Here is a 20,362-nt window from a genome sequence, read left to right as displayed (position 1 = left end):
GGACCTACCAGATTATATTTCAATAATCCATATGTAGAGTGATAAGGGTCTGCATTACTGCGGTAGTAGCACTGTCAGAGGAGAGAAGCAGGCAAACTCCAGAGATATTACAAAGGTGATATCAACATTCCTGGACAACATATTGGTTATGGATAGTGAGAGTGAGAAATCCACATTGACGCCTAGGTTGTGAGTCTGAGGGAATGGGACAGTGTTGCTCTCTCCAGTAATACAGAAAGTAGGAGTGGGGCAAGTTTTAGAAGGAAAGATAACGAATGAGTTTTATTTTGGACAACTTAGTATAAGACATCTATTGAACAAACAGTTCAAGATGTATGAAAAGCAATTAAGAGATGTGAGACCAGGGGCAGCCAGGTGGAGCAGTGAGTAAGAGCACCAGCCCAGCGTCGGGAGACCTGGGATCGGTTCCGGCCTCAGGAACTTGGCATCCACACAAAATAACTGGCCATGTAACCTTGAGCAAGTTACTTAACCCCAAGTGCTTTAAAAAAAGAGAGAGAGAGAGAGAGAGAGTTGTAAGACCAGAGGTCAGCAGAGAGATTGGGCAAAACAGATCTAAGAATCATCAGCATAGAGATGTTAATTAAATTCATGGGAGCTGATAAGATCACCAAGTGAAGTAGTATAGAGGAAGAGAAGAGGACCCACCCCTAAGAGAAGGTCTCCTCAATCTGCCTTGGATCTCTGTCTTGGAACCATATAGTGGGATGACAGAGCTGCCAGCTGACACTTGTTCCTAAAGCCAACATACACTTGGGCCCCTCTATGCTGAATCTAGGACTTCTTACCCAGCGATACAAATTTTCCTTGTGCTAGAATGCTCCTGACCAGATTTTTGTCTTTAGCGTCCTTGGCCTCCTTGTGCTGACCTAGGCTAGAGAAATCACTCATGGTTGTTTTTTTTTCTTGGATTTCCCAGTGAAGATTTAGTCTGGTGTGATTTCTAAATGTTTGCAAGTTTGTTTTGTTTTGGTTTTTGTGGCAAAGTAGCTTGCTGTATTTCTTTCTGAAGCTACTCTGCCTTCTTGGCTCCCCCATTGTGGACTTTTCCTCCTGCTGTGGCCTGAAAATCAATATGCTTTTGATAACATCCATGGTAGTATACCTTTCTTGTCCACCCTTTTCCCTTTTTGGAAGTATCAAGCTGTTGCCCTAGTTTACATGTAGATGCTACCCTCATATCTTTCCCATTTGCCCCATCTCCCCCTCTGTACTTCTACCATAGGATTTCTCAAGTCAAGTTACATAATTTCTTCTTTGTAAGTCAAAAGTACCAGGAAAGGACTGTTGCTTTTCGTCTTTGGCCAATTTGATCCTTCTCTGAATCTTCCTTTCAAGCTTGGATCCATTGGCCCTTACCATCTCCTCAATGAAGTCACTGAGTATAAAAATATATGTTTCATTGGTTTTGAAGGTCTTGCCAAGTTTTTCAGATACTTTCTCTATTTCTTCATGTTCTGTGGCAGATGATGGCATAGAAACCTCAGTTTTCATCATCGTCTTTTGTTTATGCTCATCATGAGTACTACAAAAAGAAATGATCAAGAGTCCTGTGAAATGTATGTTTCCTATAGCTTTTAGGAAAATAATAAATTCAAATCCACCAATTCCTTTGTTTGTCTTCCCAAAGAAGATTTGTGAGTTAGATTTCTATTCATAGTCACAATTTCCATTTGTCTTCTCATTTAATTTAGGACATCACTATTAAGGATATGCCACTTTTGGGGCGGCCAGGTAACACAGCAAGTAAGAGCACCGGCCCCACTGTCGGGATGACCTGGGGATCGAATCCGGGCTCAGACACTTAGCACCCACCCAGAAACGCCTGGCCGTGTAACCTTGAGCAAGTTACTTAACCCCAATTGCTTAGGGGTGGCCAGGTGGCTCAGCGAGTAAGAGCACAGGCTCCAGTGTCAGGATGACCTGGGGATCAAATCCGGGCTCATATACTTAGCACCACACCCAGAAATAACTGGCTGTGTAATATTGAGCAAGTTACTTAACCCCGATTGCTTAAAAAAAAAAAATATGCCACTTTCTCCTCCTTTACCCCATCACATATGATGAAGTGGCCTTACTCCTTACCAAGGTTAACCTTTCTACATGTTCAAGCAATCACATTCCATCCCATCTCCTCCAAAAAACTGCTCCCCAATCTGTCATCCCCACTCTCACTTATTTTCAACCTCTCCCTGTCTATTGGAACCTTCCCTACTGCCGACAAACATTCCCTCGTCTCCCTTATCCTGAAAAAATCCTCACTTCATCCTTCTATCCTCATTAATTATCACCCTATATCTCTTCTTCTCTTTCCAGATAAGCTCCTAAAAAAGGCCATTTATAATAGGTACCTCTAACTTTCTCTTTTCCCACTCTCTTCTTAACCCTTTACAATCTGGCTTCTGACTTTATCATTCCAATAAAACTATTAGCTCCAAAGTTACTAATGATCTCTTCACTCCAAATCTAATGGTCTTTTCTCAATCTTCATTCAATTCCTTGATGTCTCTGCAGCATTTGATGCTTTTGATCACTTTCTTCTCCTTGATACTCTCTCTCTCTAGGTTTTCAGGACATAACTCTCTCCTGTCCCCCTACCTATATGCTTGCTTCTCTGTTTCTTTTGCTGGATCGTCCTCCAGATCATGTCCTCTAAACATAGAAATCTATGGTGACAGAGATATTCAAGACATAAAACAAGAAAAAGAGAGTGATTCCAAAGTATATACAAGTAAAACCTCAAGGAAAAATGTAGCTTGGGCACAAATTCAACTAAAATTCCTGGAAAATATAAGCAAGAGTTTGAAAAAAAAAAGTTTAAAATTTTTTTGCAAATGAAGTCCTCCAGGAAAAAATGGGGGGAAACGGAGAGAATATCTACAATGGTCCTTTAAGAGGTTGCTACCTGGACTTGGTACATAATTAGACCAAGTTCTCATCAATCCCTGATTCCATGGGTGGAGACTTCTAAGTGTGTTATAACTTCATGTATCAGAGCAACCTGAAGAAGCTTAAGAGGATTACTGTATTCTGGAGAAAGAAATTTTCTAGTATAGAAGATTCAAGGCATAGACTATTCCAGAAAAAGGAGGGGATGAGTCAACAGCTTGTCAAAAAAAAAAAAAAGACCCAGAAAACCAGAAAGGAGATTTCTGGACTAAGGCTGATGGGTAAAAAATATTTTAGAAAATATGGCTCAGTTCTGAGAAACAAAAGACATCAAATACTTACAAAACATCCAGAAGGCTTAATCAAGAAATGAGCATTTATTAAATGCCTACTATGTGCCAGGTACTGTGCTGAGTACTATACAGATATCATGCTCACAACTCTAGAAGGTAGGTGCTATTATGATCTTTGTTTTACAGTTGAAGAAACTAAGGCAGACAAAGGTTAAGTGACTTGCTCGGTGACATAATTAGTAAGTGTCTGAGGCTGAATTTGAACTCAAGTCTTCCTACAGTCTCAGTGCTCTAACCATTGCCCCACTCAGCTGCCTAAGAATACTTCCAAAAAAGTGAAAACATTGAATATGGTGAGCAGTGAATCACAGCATTAAAAAAAAATGAAATTGACTGTATCTTAGCAGTTTACTGATGTAGAAATTAAATCAGAATAAATTCTCTATGTGAAAAGACTATCATTTGGTTAAAGTAAAAGTCAAAATCAACATTAAATTAGAAGAAAAGGATAAAGATGAGAAGAAACCCGCCAATAATCACGGCTTCAATCTGACTTGCTCTAACATCATTAATGCCGAGTAAAGGGAAAGGGGGGAAAGACAAAGATACTGGTGATGATTACCACCATTTCCTACAAAAGTTTAAACAATGTATAAAAGTCCCAATCAGGAAGCACTCTAGTTAGTAAACACTTAATCTATAATTCTCATCATCAATGACAAGGAGGCCAAGTATTTAAGCCCTAACATATCAGTTCCCAGTAAGCTAATAACAAGGCAGAAATAGTGTTTTAAGTTGAAGTTAAGAGAAATTATTAAACTATTATACATCAAGAAAATGCATATTTGCAGCAGGCCAATCTTGAAAGCAAGGGAAGATACCAAAAGAACAGAAAAAAATCACAGATGACATTATTACTCAAAAATGATCAAAAGGCTATTGTAACCACCATATGCCTACTTTATCTTTATAAAATCTTTATAAGAATGATATACACAAATACATATATACATATTATATGTGTATGTATGTATATATAAAAGATTCCTTAACGAAAATATGAGAAGTCTTTCACAAAAGATTTTCTATAACAGATGACATCTTGACAGTCACACAATTGTCTGAAGAGTGCTGCAAATACAAGATGTTTGTTGATGAAAAAAAAAGTATTTAACTTGTCAGAGAAAAATATAGCCTTCAAGGCTTTTCTCTACATAGGAATTATTATGATGCCTTGATAAATACATGAACAGAGATAACTCTATTAAACAACCCACTGATTAGTAATTTCAAATGAGGACTATATCAGGGACACTTCAGCTATTCAAAGGTGTTAGCCATGGCCATGGAGGATGCAAATGGAAAGAGACAAACAGAAGGATTCCTTTTAGATCATGTGACCACACATATGTTTCTATTTGTGGATGATAGCAACCTAACTGCAACAAGCCCAAGAAAAACACAGGCCCTCAAAATTGAGATTACTCAAAATTGATTGTCCTAACAAGCCACACACACAAAATTTTAAACATGAAAAATCTCTGCTGTCAAGACTATAGCATATAGAGTCAGGTAATCAATCCAATGGGCAAATATATCATTACCTATATCTAGAACAGATGCAAGAGGCAGTTAGGAGGCTCTGTGGATAGACTGCCAGGCCTGGAGTCAGGAAGACTCATCTCCCTGAGCTCAAATATGGCCTCAAACACTTACTAGCTGTGTGACCCTGGACAAGTCACTTAACCCTGCTTGCCTCAGTTTCCTTATCTGTAAATTGGGCTAGAGAAGGAAATGTATCTTTGCCAAGATAACCCTAAAAGGGGTCACAAAGACTCAGACATGACTGAACAACAACAACCATGACTGGGTCAGGGGGTGGGCTAATAGCGTCATAAAATTAAGTATAACAAATATTCTTCCTGAATACCACACTAGTATCCATGAAAGCCTCCAGCATGTTGAGTAGACACCCCCAGAGTTAGAGTGGCTGTTTTTAATGGACCTTACTTAAACTACATTCTACTTACATACACAAAACAACTAAAGAACAAAATGTGGCCAAGTGCTAAAATGTGTGGCCTGTAAGTCTGACATTGTAGAAATTATTATTGTAGAAAACCTTAGAAAGGGAAAAGAAAAACTCCATTGAGGGAATGGAAATCAATCTTGGAGGCAGCAAGCTCCTCCAGGACAAAAACTGGTTCATTTCTGTCTTTGTGTCCCCAGCACCTCAGAGAACCTCTCAGGCATTTAACACCTTTACTTAACTGAACTAAATCCACCCTTAGCCTTGCCTGCTGCAGCAGTCTTTTCTGGTGAAACTTTAGGTCTCTTTCCCATTGAGTTTGACTAGCTACCAACTCTGACAGCAGCAGAAATAAAGGTAAGCTGGCAAAGGAACAGATTGATGGGTGGAAAATGGAGGATAAATGGCAAAATGAATTGGTCTAAGTGGTATAGAATGAATGGGTATAAATCTGCAAAAGTGAATTCACTTTGTAAAGTACTTAAATTGAACAAATAAAGAAACTGATGTCCAAGGAGGCTGTGACTTGCCTAAAAGGACACAGCTAGTACTTGCTATTGCATTTATTATAGTGCCATACCCTCAGACAATGTTGTATCCTTTCCATAACGATAAGCAAGCCAACACACATCTCTATTTTTCATGATTAAAAAGCATATTAATGACACTTGAGATATTGAACGTTATGTGCATTTGAAATGCAGTAAGAACATTTGCAATGACTCTGTCCCCACTCATCCCTCTTTCTAGGCCAAGCCCCTTGGGGCAAATGTGCTTGTGAGAGAATAATCTAGAAAGTGATCTTCATGTTGCATTCACAGAGTTAGAAAGGTTTTTCTTTGCTGGCCCCTTAATCCAATCTGTGCCTTACTGAGAGTGCCCTTTAAGTTAGCCACAAGTGGTCCTTAGACTTTTACCTGAAGACCCCTGCTATGGCAGAACTCACTAAAGTCTTAGGATACTGGAAGACCATTTTGTCATTATTAGCAATTTTTTGTCATATCAAACCTAAGTTAACCAATCAACACACATTTGGTAAGGGAGTGCAGCACACTAGACAGTATACTAAAGCACTGGGAAAACAAAATTGTCCAAATCAACCCCTGTCCTCAAGAAGCTCACCTTTTAACAGGAAATTTGTCCAGTCATTTCTCTGGTGTGTCCAACTCTTTGTGACCCCATTGGTGTTTTCTTGGCAAAGTTACTGGAGCATATTTACCATTTCCTTCTCCAGCACATTTGACAGGTGAGGAAACTAAGAAAAATAAGGTTAAGTGACTTGCTCAGGGTCACACAGCTAGTCCGTGTCTGAAGCCAGGTTTGAACTCAGGAAGACGAGTCTTCCTGACTGCAAGCTCCATACTCTATCCACTGCACTACTTGGGGGCCTGCAGGGGGATACAAACAAAAATAACTAGGTACATACTGGATGTACATAGAGCAGAGAGAAGAAAATCACAGAGGGAAAGGCACCATCATCTGGAGAGAACAGGAAAGGTGCCCTTCACAGCTGGGATTTGAGCTGAGTCTTAAAGGAAGTTAGCTGGATGTGAAAAGGGAAAGTGAGACAGGCATAAGGGACACTCTATGAAAGACACAATCAGGAGATGGAGTACACCCATCAGTATGACTGGATGTTGCAATGTTTGGAGGGAAGTAAACTATAAGAAGATTGGAAAAGGCTAAAGGATTTTATATTTGATCCTGAAGGTAACAGGCAGCAACATAGGCAGACCTGTACTTTAGGATTATCACTTTGGCAGCTATGTGGAAGATGGAATAGGGTGGGGAAAGACTTGAAACAGGAAGATCAATTAGAAGTTTATTGCAAAAGATGAAGAAAGAGGTGATAAAGGCCTAAACTAGAGTAGTGGGTAAGTGAAGAAAAGGAGCTATGTAGGAGAAATGCTGTAAAGGTAGAAATGACAAGATTTATCAACAGGTTAGATGTTGGGCAAGAGAAAGTAAACCTGGGTGCCTGGGAGGATGGTGGTGCCATCAATGTAATAGGGAAGCTGGGATGAAGAGAGGACTTGTGGGGGAAATGAGTTTTGTTTTAGACCTGCTGAGTTTAAGATGCCTATGAGACATCCAGTTTAAGAATTCCAACAAGCAGCTGATGGTATGGGACTAGAGCTCAGGAGAGAGATTAGGCCTAGATACATAGATCTCTAGATAGAAGAATCATCTGTATAGAGATGATAACAACCCCAAGAGCAGATGAATTCACCAAGAGAGTCAGTATAATAAAAGAAAAAAGGACTCAAAAAGGCCTTGGGAAACACCCACAGTTAGGCAGCATGACATGTACATATGTAAGTATATAGAAAAGAAAACAGAAGGTAATTTCAGGGGTAGGGAAGAAATGTGCATCTAGACACATAAGGAAAGGACTTGGAGAAGGAAGCACTTGAGCTTAACCTAGAAGAAGCTAGGGATCATATTCCATTAATATCACAAATATCCTATTTCTTTAAATAATGGTAATAAAGATGCTAGCCACTAGCTGTAAGGGAAGGGGCATTTCATCACACACAAGTCAGGTGATAGCAGTAAAAAAAAAATAAAATGCTGTATATCAAAGTTGAGATGGGACTGGTGAGATCAGGGGAAACATTCAGGTAGACTAGTAATGGGACAGTAGAAAGTCCACGAGGAAGAGCAGAGGAGTAACAGGCTCACAAACAATACAAGCCAATCTGTATCTAAACATAAACATGAAATCCCATCTGCAATATCCCTGACAAATGGTCACCAAGCTCCACTTGAAGAACTCCAGGGAGAGAAGTCAATTACCTCCTAAGCCAGAATTGCCGCTTCTGGGCAATTCCAATTGTAAGGAAGTTTTTCTTCTCAAGGTCCACAGACCTTGCCTAGTCTCTACAGCTACAGAGCAACACAGACTATGCCTAATTCCTTGTCTATATTACCACCACTCAAATATTTGAAGTCAGCTATCATGTAATACCCGCTTATAATACATTCTATTCTCTAAGCTAAATATTTTCAGTTCCCTCTATAGACATTGTTTTCAAACTCCCAACCATCATAATCACCCTGTTCTAAACTTTCTCTAGCTTGCCAACATCTTTTTAAAATGTGGCACTCAACACTGGACACCATATTCCAAAAGTCTAGCCGTCAAATACAGAGGGACTATTGGGGTCCTTGAAAGGCAAATTAGTGAAACAGATGTCCCATATCATAGGACTTGGGGTGATAAAAGAGACATGAGTTTGAATTCCAATTCCAGCATATGGAAAAATTGAATCATTTTACCTCTCTGAGCTTTAGAGGAAGATGGTCCCCTCTCTTTGCCAAAAGTTGTACCACAGCATAAAATGGACACAAAGACAATGATCAAAATTATTAACACTTTACCAGAAAGTGGAAAAGGAAACTATTTACTAGAATACACAATCTAAAAAGCTGTTAGGTGATATATAAAAAAGTCAGATGCCATATACCAAATCATATCCCGAATTTATAAATTCTCGGTTATTTATACAGTTTTTCTATAAGGCCACATTTAAACTCAGGTCTTTCTGACTCCAGGCCTGGCTCTCCATCCAGAGCACTAACTAGCAGTCCCTTACCTCCACTAGTTTACAAGTTCCTTAAGAAGAGGACTACATCATACTTATCTCCTTTGATACCCAGCACAGTACTTTGCACATAGTGATGGAATGGATGTATGATTTCCCTGATATAGGGAATTTCTGGGCAAGAAATCTCCCTCAACTAACACAGGCTAGCACTTCCTCTGTAACTTATAGTCTTAGAGATTTGCTGCCCTAAAGGCACTAAGAAAATGAATCATGACCAAAATTACACAATCATTATGTTGTCAGAGTCAGAACTTAAAAAGCCTGTTCTTCCTAGCTTAAAGGCCTGCTCTTTCTCCAGTGCAACAATACCTGGCACAAAGCAAAAATTTAATAAGCATGTATTTGTCTGAGATATTGTTGACTGAAAGCTGGTTCTCAAGCCAGAAAGACCTGGGTTCAAATACCACCTATAACATATACTGGCTGTAGGACACTGGCTGAGCAAAGAAATTACTGTAACGGTGACTCTGGGCAATTCTCAAGACTAAGTTGTAGACAAGATGATGAACAACAATGGTAGAAGGAATTTCCTCATCCTGTAGTTCCCTATATCAACAAAACAAACAGGACATATAACTCATTTTCTGAATGAATGAGTGAGTGATCAAGTGACTTGAGTGCCTAGACAACAATTGCTATAAAAATCAGTAATCATCGTACTATATACAGAGAGGTGCTGATTAGTAAACATATACAGCTGAAAGAACGACAACCAAACTTGCTTTTACTGTAGACTCACTGTTCTTGTTACAGCGAGAGTTCCCTGGTTAGGAAACTCCCTACACTATAAAGTTGGTCTATACCTGCTCTGTAACTTGTAGTCTAAGAGGATTTATTTATTTTTAAAATTAATTTATTTGTTTACTATTAGTTTACAAGATTCAGTTCCACAATCCCTTAAGTTCCAAATTTTCTCCCCCTCTCTCTCCTCGCCCCCCCACCATGGTAGCATGCAATCAAATATAGGATCTGCAAATACCTTCACATTAAACATTAGTCAGGTTACAAAGAAGGATTATAATGGATGGAATGAACAACGGGAAAGAGGAAACAAAACCAAACAAGAAAAAGAAAGAGAGCCAGCAGTTTGCTTTAATCTGCATTCAAACTATAGTTCTTTCTCTGGATGTGGACATCTCTTTCCATCATGAGTCTTTTGGAGTTGTCTTATGCATTGCTGAGAGGACCCCAGTCTATCAAAGTTGGTCATCACATACATTGTGTCTATAATTGTGTACAAGTTTCTCCTGGTTCTTTTCTCACTTATCATCAGTTTGTATACGTCTCTCCAGGTTATTATAAAGTCCGTCTGCTCCTCATTTCTTATAATACAATAGTATTCTATTACATTCATATACCACAATTTGTTTAGCCATTCCCCAATTGATGGGCATCCCCTTGACTTCCAATTCTTTGCCACCACAAAAAGAGCTGCTATAAATATTTTTGTACATACAGGGCCTCTTCCCACTTCTATGATCTCTTTGGGATACAACCCTAAAAATGGTATTGCTGGGTCAAAGGGTATGCACTTATTTATAGCTCTTTCAGCATAACTCCAGATTGCTCTCCAGAATGGTTGAATCAGTTCACAACTCCACCAACAATGCATTAGTGTTCCAATTTTTCCACATCTTCTCCAGCATTTATCATTTTCCTGTTTTGTCATCTTAGCCAATCTGACTGGTAAGATGTGGTACCTCAGGGTTGTTTTGATTTGCATTTCTCTACTCAATAGTGATTTAGAACATTTTTTTCATATGCTTATAGATATCTTTAATTTCTTCCTAAGAGGATTTATTTAATAGGGGAAAAAAGGAAAGAAAAGAAAAACCTCATTATTTACAACTACAATAACTTATTTTGATAATTAACTTATATTCTATCCTTTCTGCATCTTGATGCTAATGTGGAAACTAATTTTCTAACAAATTAATTTTATTTTGCTATGTCAGAGGCACATTTTATGACAATTACATAAATGTTATTTACAAGCCACACTTAAAATTGAACAGCAGCTCATATAGGGAAAGGAGTGATGTTCTGGCTTCAGAGCAGCCTGCAAATGTTCTGTTGTCAGGGATGGAATGGGACAAAGGCAAAGGTACACCATGATAAAAACGCTACTTCAAAGAGAGTGGCAATGATTTCAGACTTCTTGGAAATATTTATAAGCAACAAAAACTCAAGTGGGCCCGTCACAGGTAGAGATGGAGTGACTCTTGAACAAAGTTTGGGAGCAACCAGAGGAGCAGAGGAGCACACAGCCAGAACAAACTATAAAATCTGCAGGATGGGCTCATTTATAACACAAAAGTCAATCATCACCTCTTCAGCTATATTCGAATACATAACTAATACTTCCATACAAGGACAGCACCCTGACCACTAAAGAAATATCAGCAGCTCCCACAGATGACTGCCAAAACGACCTATCCCACACCTCACGTCTTTAAGATTCAACTCCACGCCTCCAACCGTGATGCCCCATAGGCATCCCAAAATCACAAAACTCCTTATCACCCCCAATATTCACTCCTCCTAACTTCTCCATCTCCTTTAACGGACCCACCATTCTTTCAAGCCCAGCCGATGGGAAATCTATTCACCTCCCTCTCACCATCTATCCCCACCAAGTGCTGGGGATAGAAAAATAAGAAGGCAAAAAACAGTCCTTGCTCTCTAGTGTGGGAAACAAGCAACTACACACAAGCTAGAAAAGGGATCAGTAGGAAATGATCTCATTGGGAATGTCGGTCCTCACCACGCCCCTGAAGGTAGGGGCTATTACTATTCCCGTTTTACAGATGAGGACACTGAGGCTGCAAGTGGTTAAGGATCGAGCAGCTGGGAATTGTCTGGAGCAGGATTCGAATGCAAGTCTTCCTGCCCCCCGGGGTCCACGGCTCTAGCCACTGCACCACCTAGCTGCCTCGTAATTTGTATCATTGATGAGACTTTTGGGGAACGTTGACGGCAAAAGTTATGCATGAAGTGGTCAATAAGTGGGATAAAAGTTGAGAGAGGAGATGGGGAGTGGGGAGACAGGAGGAGGCGAGGGGACAGGTACAGAAGAGGAGCCCGGGGTCCACAGAGACACCAAGCGACAGAACGGCGAAGGGGCGGGGCAAAGTCAGTCAGATGCGGCCAGACGTTAAGTGGGGTCCTACGGCCAAATTGGGGAGGGGGACGCCGGAGGTGGGGACGGCTGCGACCCGGAATCCTTTTTCAGAGTCGTTTGTTTCCGGGGGGGATTGACAGATGTTACCGGGCAAGGCGGGCGCTTCGCAGAAAGGAAGGATGGGAGCGAGCCTGGGGGGGGGGGGAGAACTTACCTGCCGCAGCAGCTTCCACCTGGCGGCGCCCAGGGGCCCGCGAGACGCTGGCCCCGGCTCCCCGTCTACGAGCTGTCCAGCCGCTCCAGGACCGGCCCCCGCCGCTGGCGCCTCCATCTCGAGCTGCCTCTGTGTATGTCCTGCCAGGACCTGCCCGCCTGCCTCTCAGCTGACAGGACCTGCGGCTCCGGGGACTCAGAGCAGCCCAACCGCGTGGCCCTGGCAGCTGAAGCCGGCTAGGGCACGCGGCCCTTCCGGGTAAACTCGTCACCTCGGCAACCGCGAGCGAGGAGAGTGGCGATTGATTTATCACTACTTTCTAGTACCCCGCCCCATCCCGGGTGGCCATCTTGGATGAGGGCACGTCGAAACATGGCAAGGGTCTTCTGCCAAGGAACTGGAAGCGCGCGCCTTATGTTGCTTCCATTTGTCTGCTGCACTGTTTCTGGCTCAGAGGAAATCCGGGCAAAGTCCAGAAAGTAAAAAGCGAGTGCCCGAGAATAAGCGGAAAGCGAGCCCACACTAAAGATGGCGACTGCGGCGTTGGCGTCCCCCCGAAAAAGGAGCGTCGATTGCGGACGTTCCACTCGACTCTGGATTGAGCAAGCCTGCGTCGAGACGGTAGTCACGGCTGCGACTACTCAGTGTCGGTTTGCACACGATCTTGCTCCGCACTGAGGACAAGAAGAGGCAACCCCATGAGCTGTGTCTGCGAGAACTGACAGTGGCCCTGTCTCTCTGGTTTCCCCGTTTTCCCTAGGTTGTCTTGCCCTGGGACCCGTTCTTGGTTCCACAGCGAGCTCAGTTCTCATCCCGGTGTGAGGCTCTTGGCCGCCGCGTGCTAGGAAGAACTCGAACCTGGAACCTGCGGCTGGGCCTTGTTCCTCTCCATCCCGTGGCTTCGGATCCCTCCTGAGAGCCCCTCTGCCCCTCGTGCGGTCGGGAGGGGCCATTGGGAAGATCAGCTTCCCCCGTAGGAGACGCCTTTCTCCATTCTGACCCTCCAGAAGCCTTCATGCTTGGCGACGGTCAGTCAGTGTGCATTTATTAAGCACTTACTGGGTACTGAAGGCTAGGGAATAATAATCGCCAGCACTTAGGTGGCGCTTTAAGGTTTGCAAAGCGTTTGGACCTCACATCAGCCTCGAGAAGTAGGTGCTGTTATTTACCCCCATTTTACAGATGAGGAAACTGAGGCAGGCAGAGGCTAAGAGACTTGATAGGGTGGTGTCTGAATCAAGATTTGAACTTAAGTCTTCCAGATGTAGCATTCTATCTACTGCCCTGCCTAATTGCCCAGGAAAGTCAAAACTATTCTGCTGCTGATGTCTACCTCGATTGAGGGCAAAGTGGAGAGTTTCGGCTTTTTATGTACCCTGCTTTTTTAGGAGAAAAGATTTTTGCCCCCAAATCTGAATCATTACCCCAGCTGCCTACTGCAGAAGAATACTGGCATGATTCCACCCCAGATCTGCCAGCTGGAGAGCCCATCCATTCATGCTTGCCTTGAAGTGCTCCCAATGTTTCCTATTGGCATGTTGGTGATTCTGGGTTCTGGAAAGCCATGCCTACTGGTTAAAAGCTCTGGCCAATCTGTTATCCTGGAGACCTGAACAAGTAGGTTTGATTACTTGATTATACTCTAGGTGATGAATATTTTTGGCCACAGAAACTTCTTCTGAGGTGTGTAGAGAGTTTGTGATCCGCAGCAGTAGTATAAATGCCCTAAATAAATAACAGATCTTTTTTAAGTTGGGAGATCATTTACTGGGACGCTGCTATGTTCATGACACTGTTCAGCATTTTATCTCACAGCTGTGCTAAGGGATGCTTTGTAGAAGAGTAGTATTTGCCCTTTTGATGAGGTTTGGGGATAAACCTAGACATCTCTAACTTCTTTTCAGTTATCTTTCTAGATTTTTTTTTTTTGCCTATATAACCTCCCAGTCTTTGAGGAGGGGAGAAAAAGAATAGAGTTTTTTTTATTTTAAATAAATTTCCAACTTGCATTAAAGGATATAGATTTGTCGTAACCTGAGCTTTGACATCAACATTTCCCTCACTACTTGTTGCCCATTTCAATTCAACAAATGCTAACAAACCATCATAGGATACAAACCTGAAAGGGATCTTAGGGATAATTTTAACTGAATCTTATCATTTTAGAGATGAAAAAGATTCAGTGGACTTGTGACCTGCCCAAGATCACACAGATCAATAGCCAATTTCATGGTTCATGCTGAAATCTGATTCCCAGTTCAGTGCTCTGTTCACTAAAAGGCACTATAGAATGGGAAGGAATTTTTCCATTTTGTCTTTTGTCCACAGTGCCTTGTACATAATAGGAGCTTAGTAAGTATTGAATTAAATTTTTTAAAAGATGACTGCCTACAAGAAGTTTATATTTTATTGGGAGAGGGGGTTACAACTTTTCCACAGATAAAGAAACAAAAGGTAATTCAAGGATGGAAAGTGCATTCATAAGGGGACCAGGGGAGAGGAGACAATGAAGAGCAGACAGGGATCAAGAAACTTCACTTATTAAGTGGTACCTGAGCTAAACCCTGGAGGAAGATAAAGATTATAAGTTAGATGAAGAGGGAATTATTTCAAATTAAGTAATGGCTTGTGCAAATGCATGGAGACAGAGAAAAGAATATTTTGGGAAAGGCCTATTTAAATACAGTTTGGCTAGAATGTAGGTATGTGAAGGGGAATAATATGTAATAGGCTAGAGCCAGAATATAGAGCTCATAAATGCCCAGCTGAGTCCTAGACACAAAGCAGGGTCACTGGAAGTCGTTGGACAACAGCTATGTCACATCTGTACTTTAGAAGGATTATTTTGGCAGCTGTGAGAAGGATAAACTGAGGGGAAGATGGCCACTTGACCTGTTCCCTGCCTATCTTCTCTATGTATACCAAATATATGTAAAATCTTGAGAATTCAAAGCAGTTTATCCAGTGAAAGACCCATATATTATAAGATCTTAGAGATACAGTCATTTGTAACTTCTCAATTTTTTTTTGTAGGTTGTGGCTGTTCCAGTATAATTCCCATGTGGCCTCAGCTGGAGAGAATTGATTTTGCAAAAGAGACACATTCACCAAGAAAGAAATGTGTATTCTAAGAGAATTGTTGACCTTCCAAAACTGACATATGCATTTTTAGATCTCCCTCAACCTGTTAGCAAAAGTTGTTCATGATACAGTATTTAAACTTTATCCATTGGAGGCATGGTACTCTAGGAAGTGGATTAAGAACCGCCGATCTTAAATGTTTTCAAAATTCACTAGAATTACACCGTAACAACATTTGTGTCTCGATAATTCAAAAGTCAAAACAGAAAAAGAACTCTGACACCATGCATCAGAGAGCCAAATTCTTCCTCCAGACTCTGAAGTTTAGTATTGCTCACTTGGTAAAATACACACAGAAGCAGCCTCATGATCACCATTGCCTCATTGATTGTTGCCCTTGGATAAAAGTGAGAAAATGTCACAGCTTTAGGTGTTTGCAAAATAAATGCAAGAAATTGATATCAGGAAGAAACATCACAAGCCGGAGATTCTCCTATGCGGTATGAACTGTTTATACTAATCTCTTTGTAGACAAATTCCAGTTAAGAGATAAAGGATTGACATGCTGAGTTCTAGTACTCTTTCTCAATCACAGAATCTCAAAGGTACCAGACCAAGAATCTCCAACAAGTGACAATCCAGATATTGCCCTAAAACTCAACTGAAAAAAAAATGATGAGGATTTATTGGAGAGGCTGGAAAGTATTTTTAGCTACTTACACTACAACACACTGCTTTTACTATTTCTAGTCTTGTGTGTTACACACTGTTTTATATAGAAGACTTTGTTGATGTAGAAGACAGAAACTGTCTTCCACTTTTTTATAGTCATGGAGAGATATAGTAAGATATAGTAGAAAGAGCCCTCTTTGTGGAGTCAGAAAACCTGCTCTCTAGTCATCTAGAAAATGGAGTTAGTAACCCTTTCGTTACCTGCCTCACAGAAGTGTTAGAGCAAAGAACTTTGTGAAACTTAAACATGAACTGTTACTTGATTGTGAGTAAAGAATGTAGTAAACCTTGAATGGGAACTATTACTGTTAATTGGTATTTATTGAGTTATTCTAGATATAATATTTTATTATTATATAGCATAGTACTAGCATGGGAGAGTACTAAGAAGTTAGTTACCAGAAAAAATGTAATACATACAAAATCAAAGCTTTAAAGACCAGAGGTATGACTAGAACCTCCAGCTATGTTTTTATTTGGTGTTTACAGAGAGAAACAGGAAAAAAGTAAACTGCAGTCTCACTCTGATGTCCTCCTCAAAGGCCTTATGTTGTAGGTTTGTTTCTTAGGCAGTCACCCTTTACTCTGAAGACCCTTTGCTAGATCTACATATAAACCTTCTGACAAATATGAGACTGCTGTGCACTAAATTCCATTCCCTCCTTAAGTGTTACAACCCAATGATGATTATACCTCTGTCCCAAAGGCATCACGATCTTTCATATGGAATTATTAGGAAAAATTTTTAAAAGAATGTGGAGGTGGAGAATTAACTAAAATGATATTTTACATAACGTCACAAAAGTATTTTAAGGATTTACTTGTATTTGATGGTTAAGGTTTAAATACACTGACCCTTTATAGGATTTATAGTCAGTGGCACATGTTTAGCACTCCTTTTGTTTTGTTTCTTTTATATGTGCAAGTCTTATCTCCCCACCTAAACTGTAAGTTTGATGGTAAGGACTCTTTTTTATGCATCTTTTGTATTCTCCTATGGCATGAGCATGGGCACATACATAGGTACTCAATGATTACTTATGTTATAGTATTTTCAAGCTTGAAGAAACCATATTATCAGCTAGCCCAATTTGCTTTTAAAAAATAATTGAAGAATATTAGGCCCAGAGAAGTTAAGTAATTTGCCCAAAGTCACACACTTAAATAGCAGAGCAAGGACTAGAAGCCAGGTCTCGTGACTCCAGTCCATATTCTTTCTACCACAATGGCTTTAATGAACTTTAATCAGTCAACAAGCATTTTTAAGGACGTACTTTGTGCTGGGAACAAGGAATATGAAAACACATTTTTATCATATTTGGTTCTTTATCTTGTATTTTATACCAACTTTCCATGTTTTGCTGAGAAGAGTTAAAAATGTCCTAACCACTCCATTAGTTTTAGCAATATGATACACATTTCCTCTTATCCACAGCACAGCTTCACTCATCCTCACTTAAGCTATAAAGAGATAGGAAGGGTTGTATAATGCCGTGAAACAAGTTGACTTATCAGGATATTAATCATATTAAATAGACTACTAAAGTATTTTTTACCTGTTTAGACTAGAGAGGTAGTTATCAACTTACCCTAAATAGTAATGATGATATGTATCTTTCAGCACACAGTAACTGTCAGCTGAAAGAACACAATAATTCTCCTTAGTAAATTTGTTTCCTTTTTGTGCAAGGGACAGTGATAGATGCTATAGCTATAGCTACAAAGAAAGATAGGACAAAAGACTTTTTTTCCTAGTCTATTACAGCATCATGGATGGAAGACACATACAAATAATTATCACACAGGAGAAATCCCTTTTATCTGAGAATGTATGGGAAGGAGGCGTCTGAGTTAGGCCTTGTTCTAAGTATGAGAGGTGTTGTGAGAAAAAAGCACAGACACAGGAAAGGTACAAGAGTGGAGATAAAGATCTCAGTTCGTCTGGACCAGGGTGCAGAACCTGCAGCCTTGAGGCCACATATGGCCTTCTAGATCTAAATTTTACAGAACATTCTGTAAAATTTGGATTCAGTCAAAAGGCCACACAAAGATCTAGAAGGCCACATGTGGCTTCAAAGCCAATGGTTCCCTGCCCCTGGTCTGGACCGTACTTTATATCAATATGATGGAGTACCTTGAATACCAGGATCAGTCATTTGTAATTTAGTAGACATTGAGGAGCTACTAACAGTTTTACATTACTGGAAGATTACTCAGGCAGTAATTTAAAGGATGAATTGGAGAGGAGATAGGGTGGAGGCAGGAGAAAACCATTATAGTATTCTAGGCAAGAAAAGAGGAGAGACTAGGTTGGTGGGCCAGGAGGAAAGGGTTGACCTGAGAAACATTGTGCAGATAGAATTGGAAATTGTTTTACTAATTGAGCCGACATACACAGTGCAAGGAAGACAAACTCAATTGTGCTACAAGGGAGAGCTTACTTATCTGGGGGAGGGGAGGGGAGGGTCAGTGAAAGAGGTGATAGTATCTGAGTTGAGACCTGAAAAGAGGGAGAGGAATCAACCATCAATTGATCAAACAGTGCTGAGTGCTGGGGATAAAAAGAGGCAAAAATAGTCACTGCTCTCAAAGAGCTTGTATTTTAATGGTAGAGACATTGTGCAAATAAATACAGGGTATGCACAGAGCAGATAGTAATCTCAGAGGAGAGGATGTCTTGTAAAAGAGGAGATTTGAGCCAAATATTGAAGAAAACCAAGGAAACTAAAAAATAGATGAGGAAAGAAAGCATTCCAGGCGTGGGGGGCAGCCAGTACAAAGGCATAGAGAGGAAACATATAGTGTCCTATACAAGGGACAGCAAAGAGGCCGATTAAGCTAGATTGTAGTGTATAGGAAGAGTAGGCTATAAATGCTTTATATTTGTTCCTAGTCACTGAAATCTGTTGAATGAGAGATAACAGGAGAGGGAGGATATAAGCAAATCTAGGCTTGAGTAAAATCACTGGCAGCTGAGTGGAGAATGGAATTGGAAGGGGGAGAAGCTTGAAACAGGAAGACCAGTTAGAAAGTTTTTGCAAGCCAAGTAAGAAGTGTTGAGGGGGGCGGCCAGGTAGCACAGCGAGTAAGAGCACCGGCCCCAGTGTCGGGATGACCTGGGGATCGAATCCAGGCTCAGATACTTAGCACCACACCCAGAAATAACTGGCCATTTAACCTTCAGCAAGTTACTTAACCCCAATTGCTTAATTTAAAAAAAAAGTGTTGAGGGCCTGAAGTAGGTTAGTGACTGTAAGTGGAGGAAAGGGGATGTATAGGAGAGATGTTTTGAAAGTAGAAATGGGATGATTTGGCTATGGATTTGATTTTTTTTTTTGCTTTTTTGAAGGGGGGAAGGCAGGGCAATTGGGGTTAAGTGACTTGCCCAAGGTCACATGGCTAATAAGTGCTAAATGTCTGAGGCCAGATTTGAACTCAGGTCCTCCTGACTCCAGGGCTGGTGCTCTATTCACTGTACCACCTAGCCGCCCCAGGATTAGATTTTTTTGAAGTGAGAGTAGTAAGTTGAGAATGTCACCATGTTTGTGATCCTGGGTAACTGGGAAGGTGGTGGCACCTCAGGTAGCGACAGGAAAATTGAGGGGAGGGAGGAGAGTTGGGGGGAAAGATAATGAGGTCTGTTTTGGAAAAACTTGAGTTTTAGATGCTTATAGGATATACAGCTCAAAGATATCCAATAAGCAGTTACCAAGACTGGATGTATCCATCTGGGAATCATCTACATGTAGATGATAGTTTAACTCATAGAAGCTGATGAGATCACCAGTTGAGAGAGTAAAAAGAGAAGGCCCAAGACAATCTTGGGGTAGGAGTGGGAAGAGAAGAAGGAAGGCAGCCACATTCAGTGAGCGTGACGTGGATTGATACTCAGCAAAGGAGACTGAGAAAGAGTGGTCATAGAAAATGGGTCAAAGATACAGTTGTCCCTTCTGCATACTGGGAGTTAGGGTGCCCCAACAATCTGGAAAACCCATATAAAAAATTTTGGCCTTCTCTTCATAACAGAAGTATGATTTTTTTTTCCTTTTTCTTTTATGGGGTATTTACAGTAGCTTATAAAAATTTGGGTTAAGTATTTGGTCATGGGCTATATTATACAATATTACATACATATTTTATGTATTTCTGAGTTTCTAAAGTTTTTCTGTGTCATTTTTGCCTGTCATCTGTGACTTCCACAAAACCCCCAAAAATTCACATTTAATTTCTTATGCTGACCTGCTATATATATCAAAACCGCAAGGGGGAAAATTTTTGCAATTTGGAAGGAATAATTTGTAATCCCAGGATATGTGTGGGTGAGTGGGAGAGTAATAGTGGCATCACCAGAAATAGAGAAGTCAGGAAAAAGGA

At 40.7% G+C, this 20,362-nt stretch overlaps 2 protein-coding genes across 4 annotated transcripts in view; one reads left to right on the top strand and one right to left on the bottom strand.

The window, feature by feature from the left end:
- Window positions 1-12,549, bottom strand: part of CAMKMT (calmodulin-lysine N-methyltransferase) — a 536,206-nt gene extending 523,657 nt beyond the window's left edge. Inside the window, 3 exon segments of the mRNA XM_069071614.1 lie at window positions 12,176-12,338; window positions 12,340-12,359; window positions 12,361-12,549. Coding sequence (XP_068927715.1) covers window positions 12,176-12,338; window positions 12,340-12,359; window positions 12,361-12,549 — 372 coding nt within the window.
- Window positions 12,550-13,066: 517 nt separating this feature from the next.
- Window positions 13,067-20,362, top strand: part of PREPL (prolyl endopeptidase like) — a 49,367-nt gene continuing 42,071 nt past the window's right edge. For all 3 annotated transcript variants that reach the window (XR_011165180.1, XR_011165179.1, XM_069071611.1), the window contains exons 1-2: window positions 13,067-13,203; window positions 15,209-15,756. Coding sequence is in view for 1 of the 3 variants with exons in the window: in XM_069071611.1 (XP_068927712.1) it covers window positions 15,379-15,756 (378 nt within the window). In the remaining 2 variants the exon portion in view is untranslated. The remainder of the gene's footprint in view (window positions 13,204-15,208; window positions 15,757-20,362) is intronic.

The sequence above is a fragment of the Petaurus breviceps genome, unplaced genomic scaffold (genome assembly GCF_028583685.1).
Source record: "Petaurus breviceps papuanus isolate PSGF00001 unplaced genomic scaffold, PetGlider_PUasm1.0 90842, whole genome shotgun sequence".
NCBI classification, from domain to species: Eukaryota; Metazoa; Chordata; class Mammalia; order Diprotodontia; family Petauridae; genus Petaurus; species Petaurus breviceps.
The sequence above is the reverse complement of the archived record's forward strand: the minus strand, read 5'-3'. Positions and strand labels throughout refer to the sequence as shown.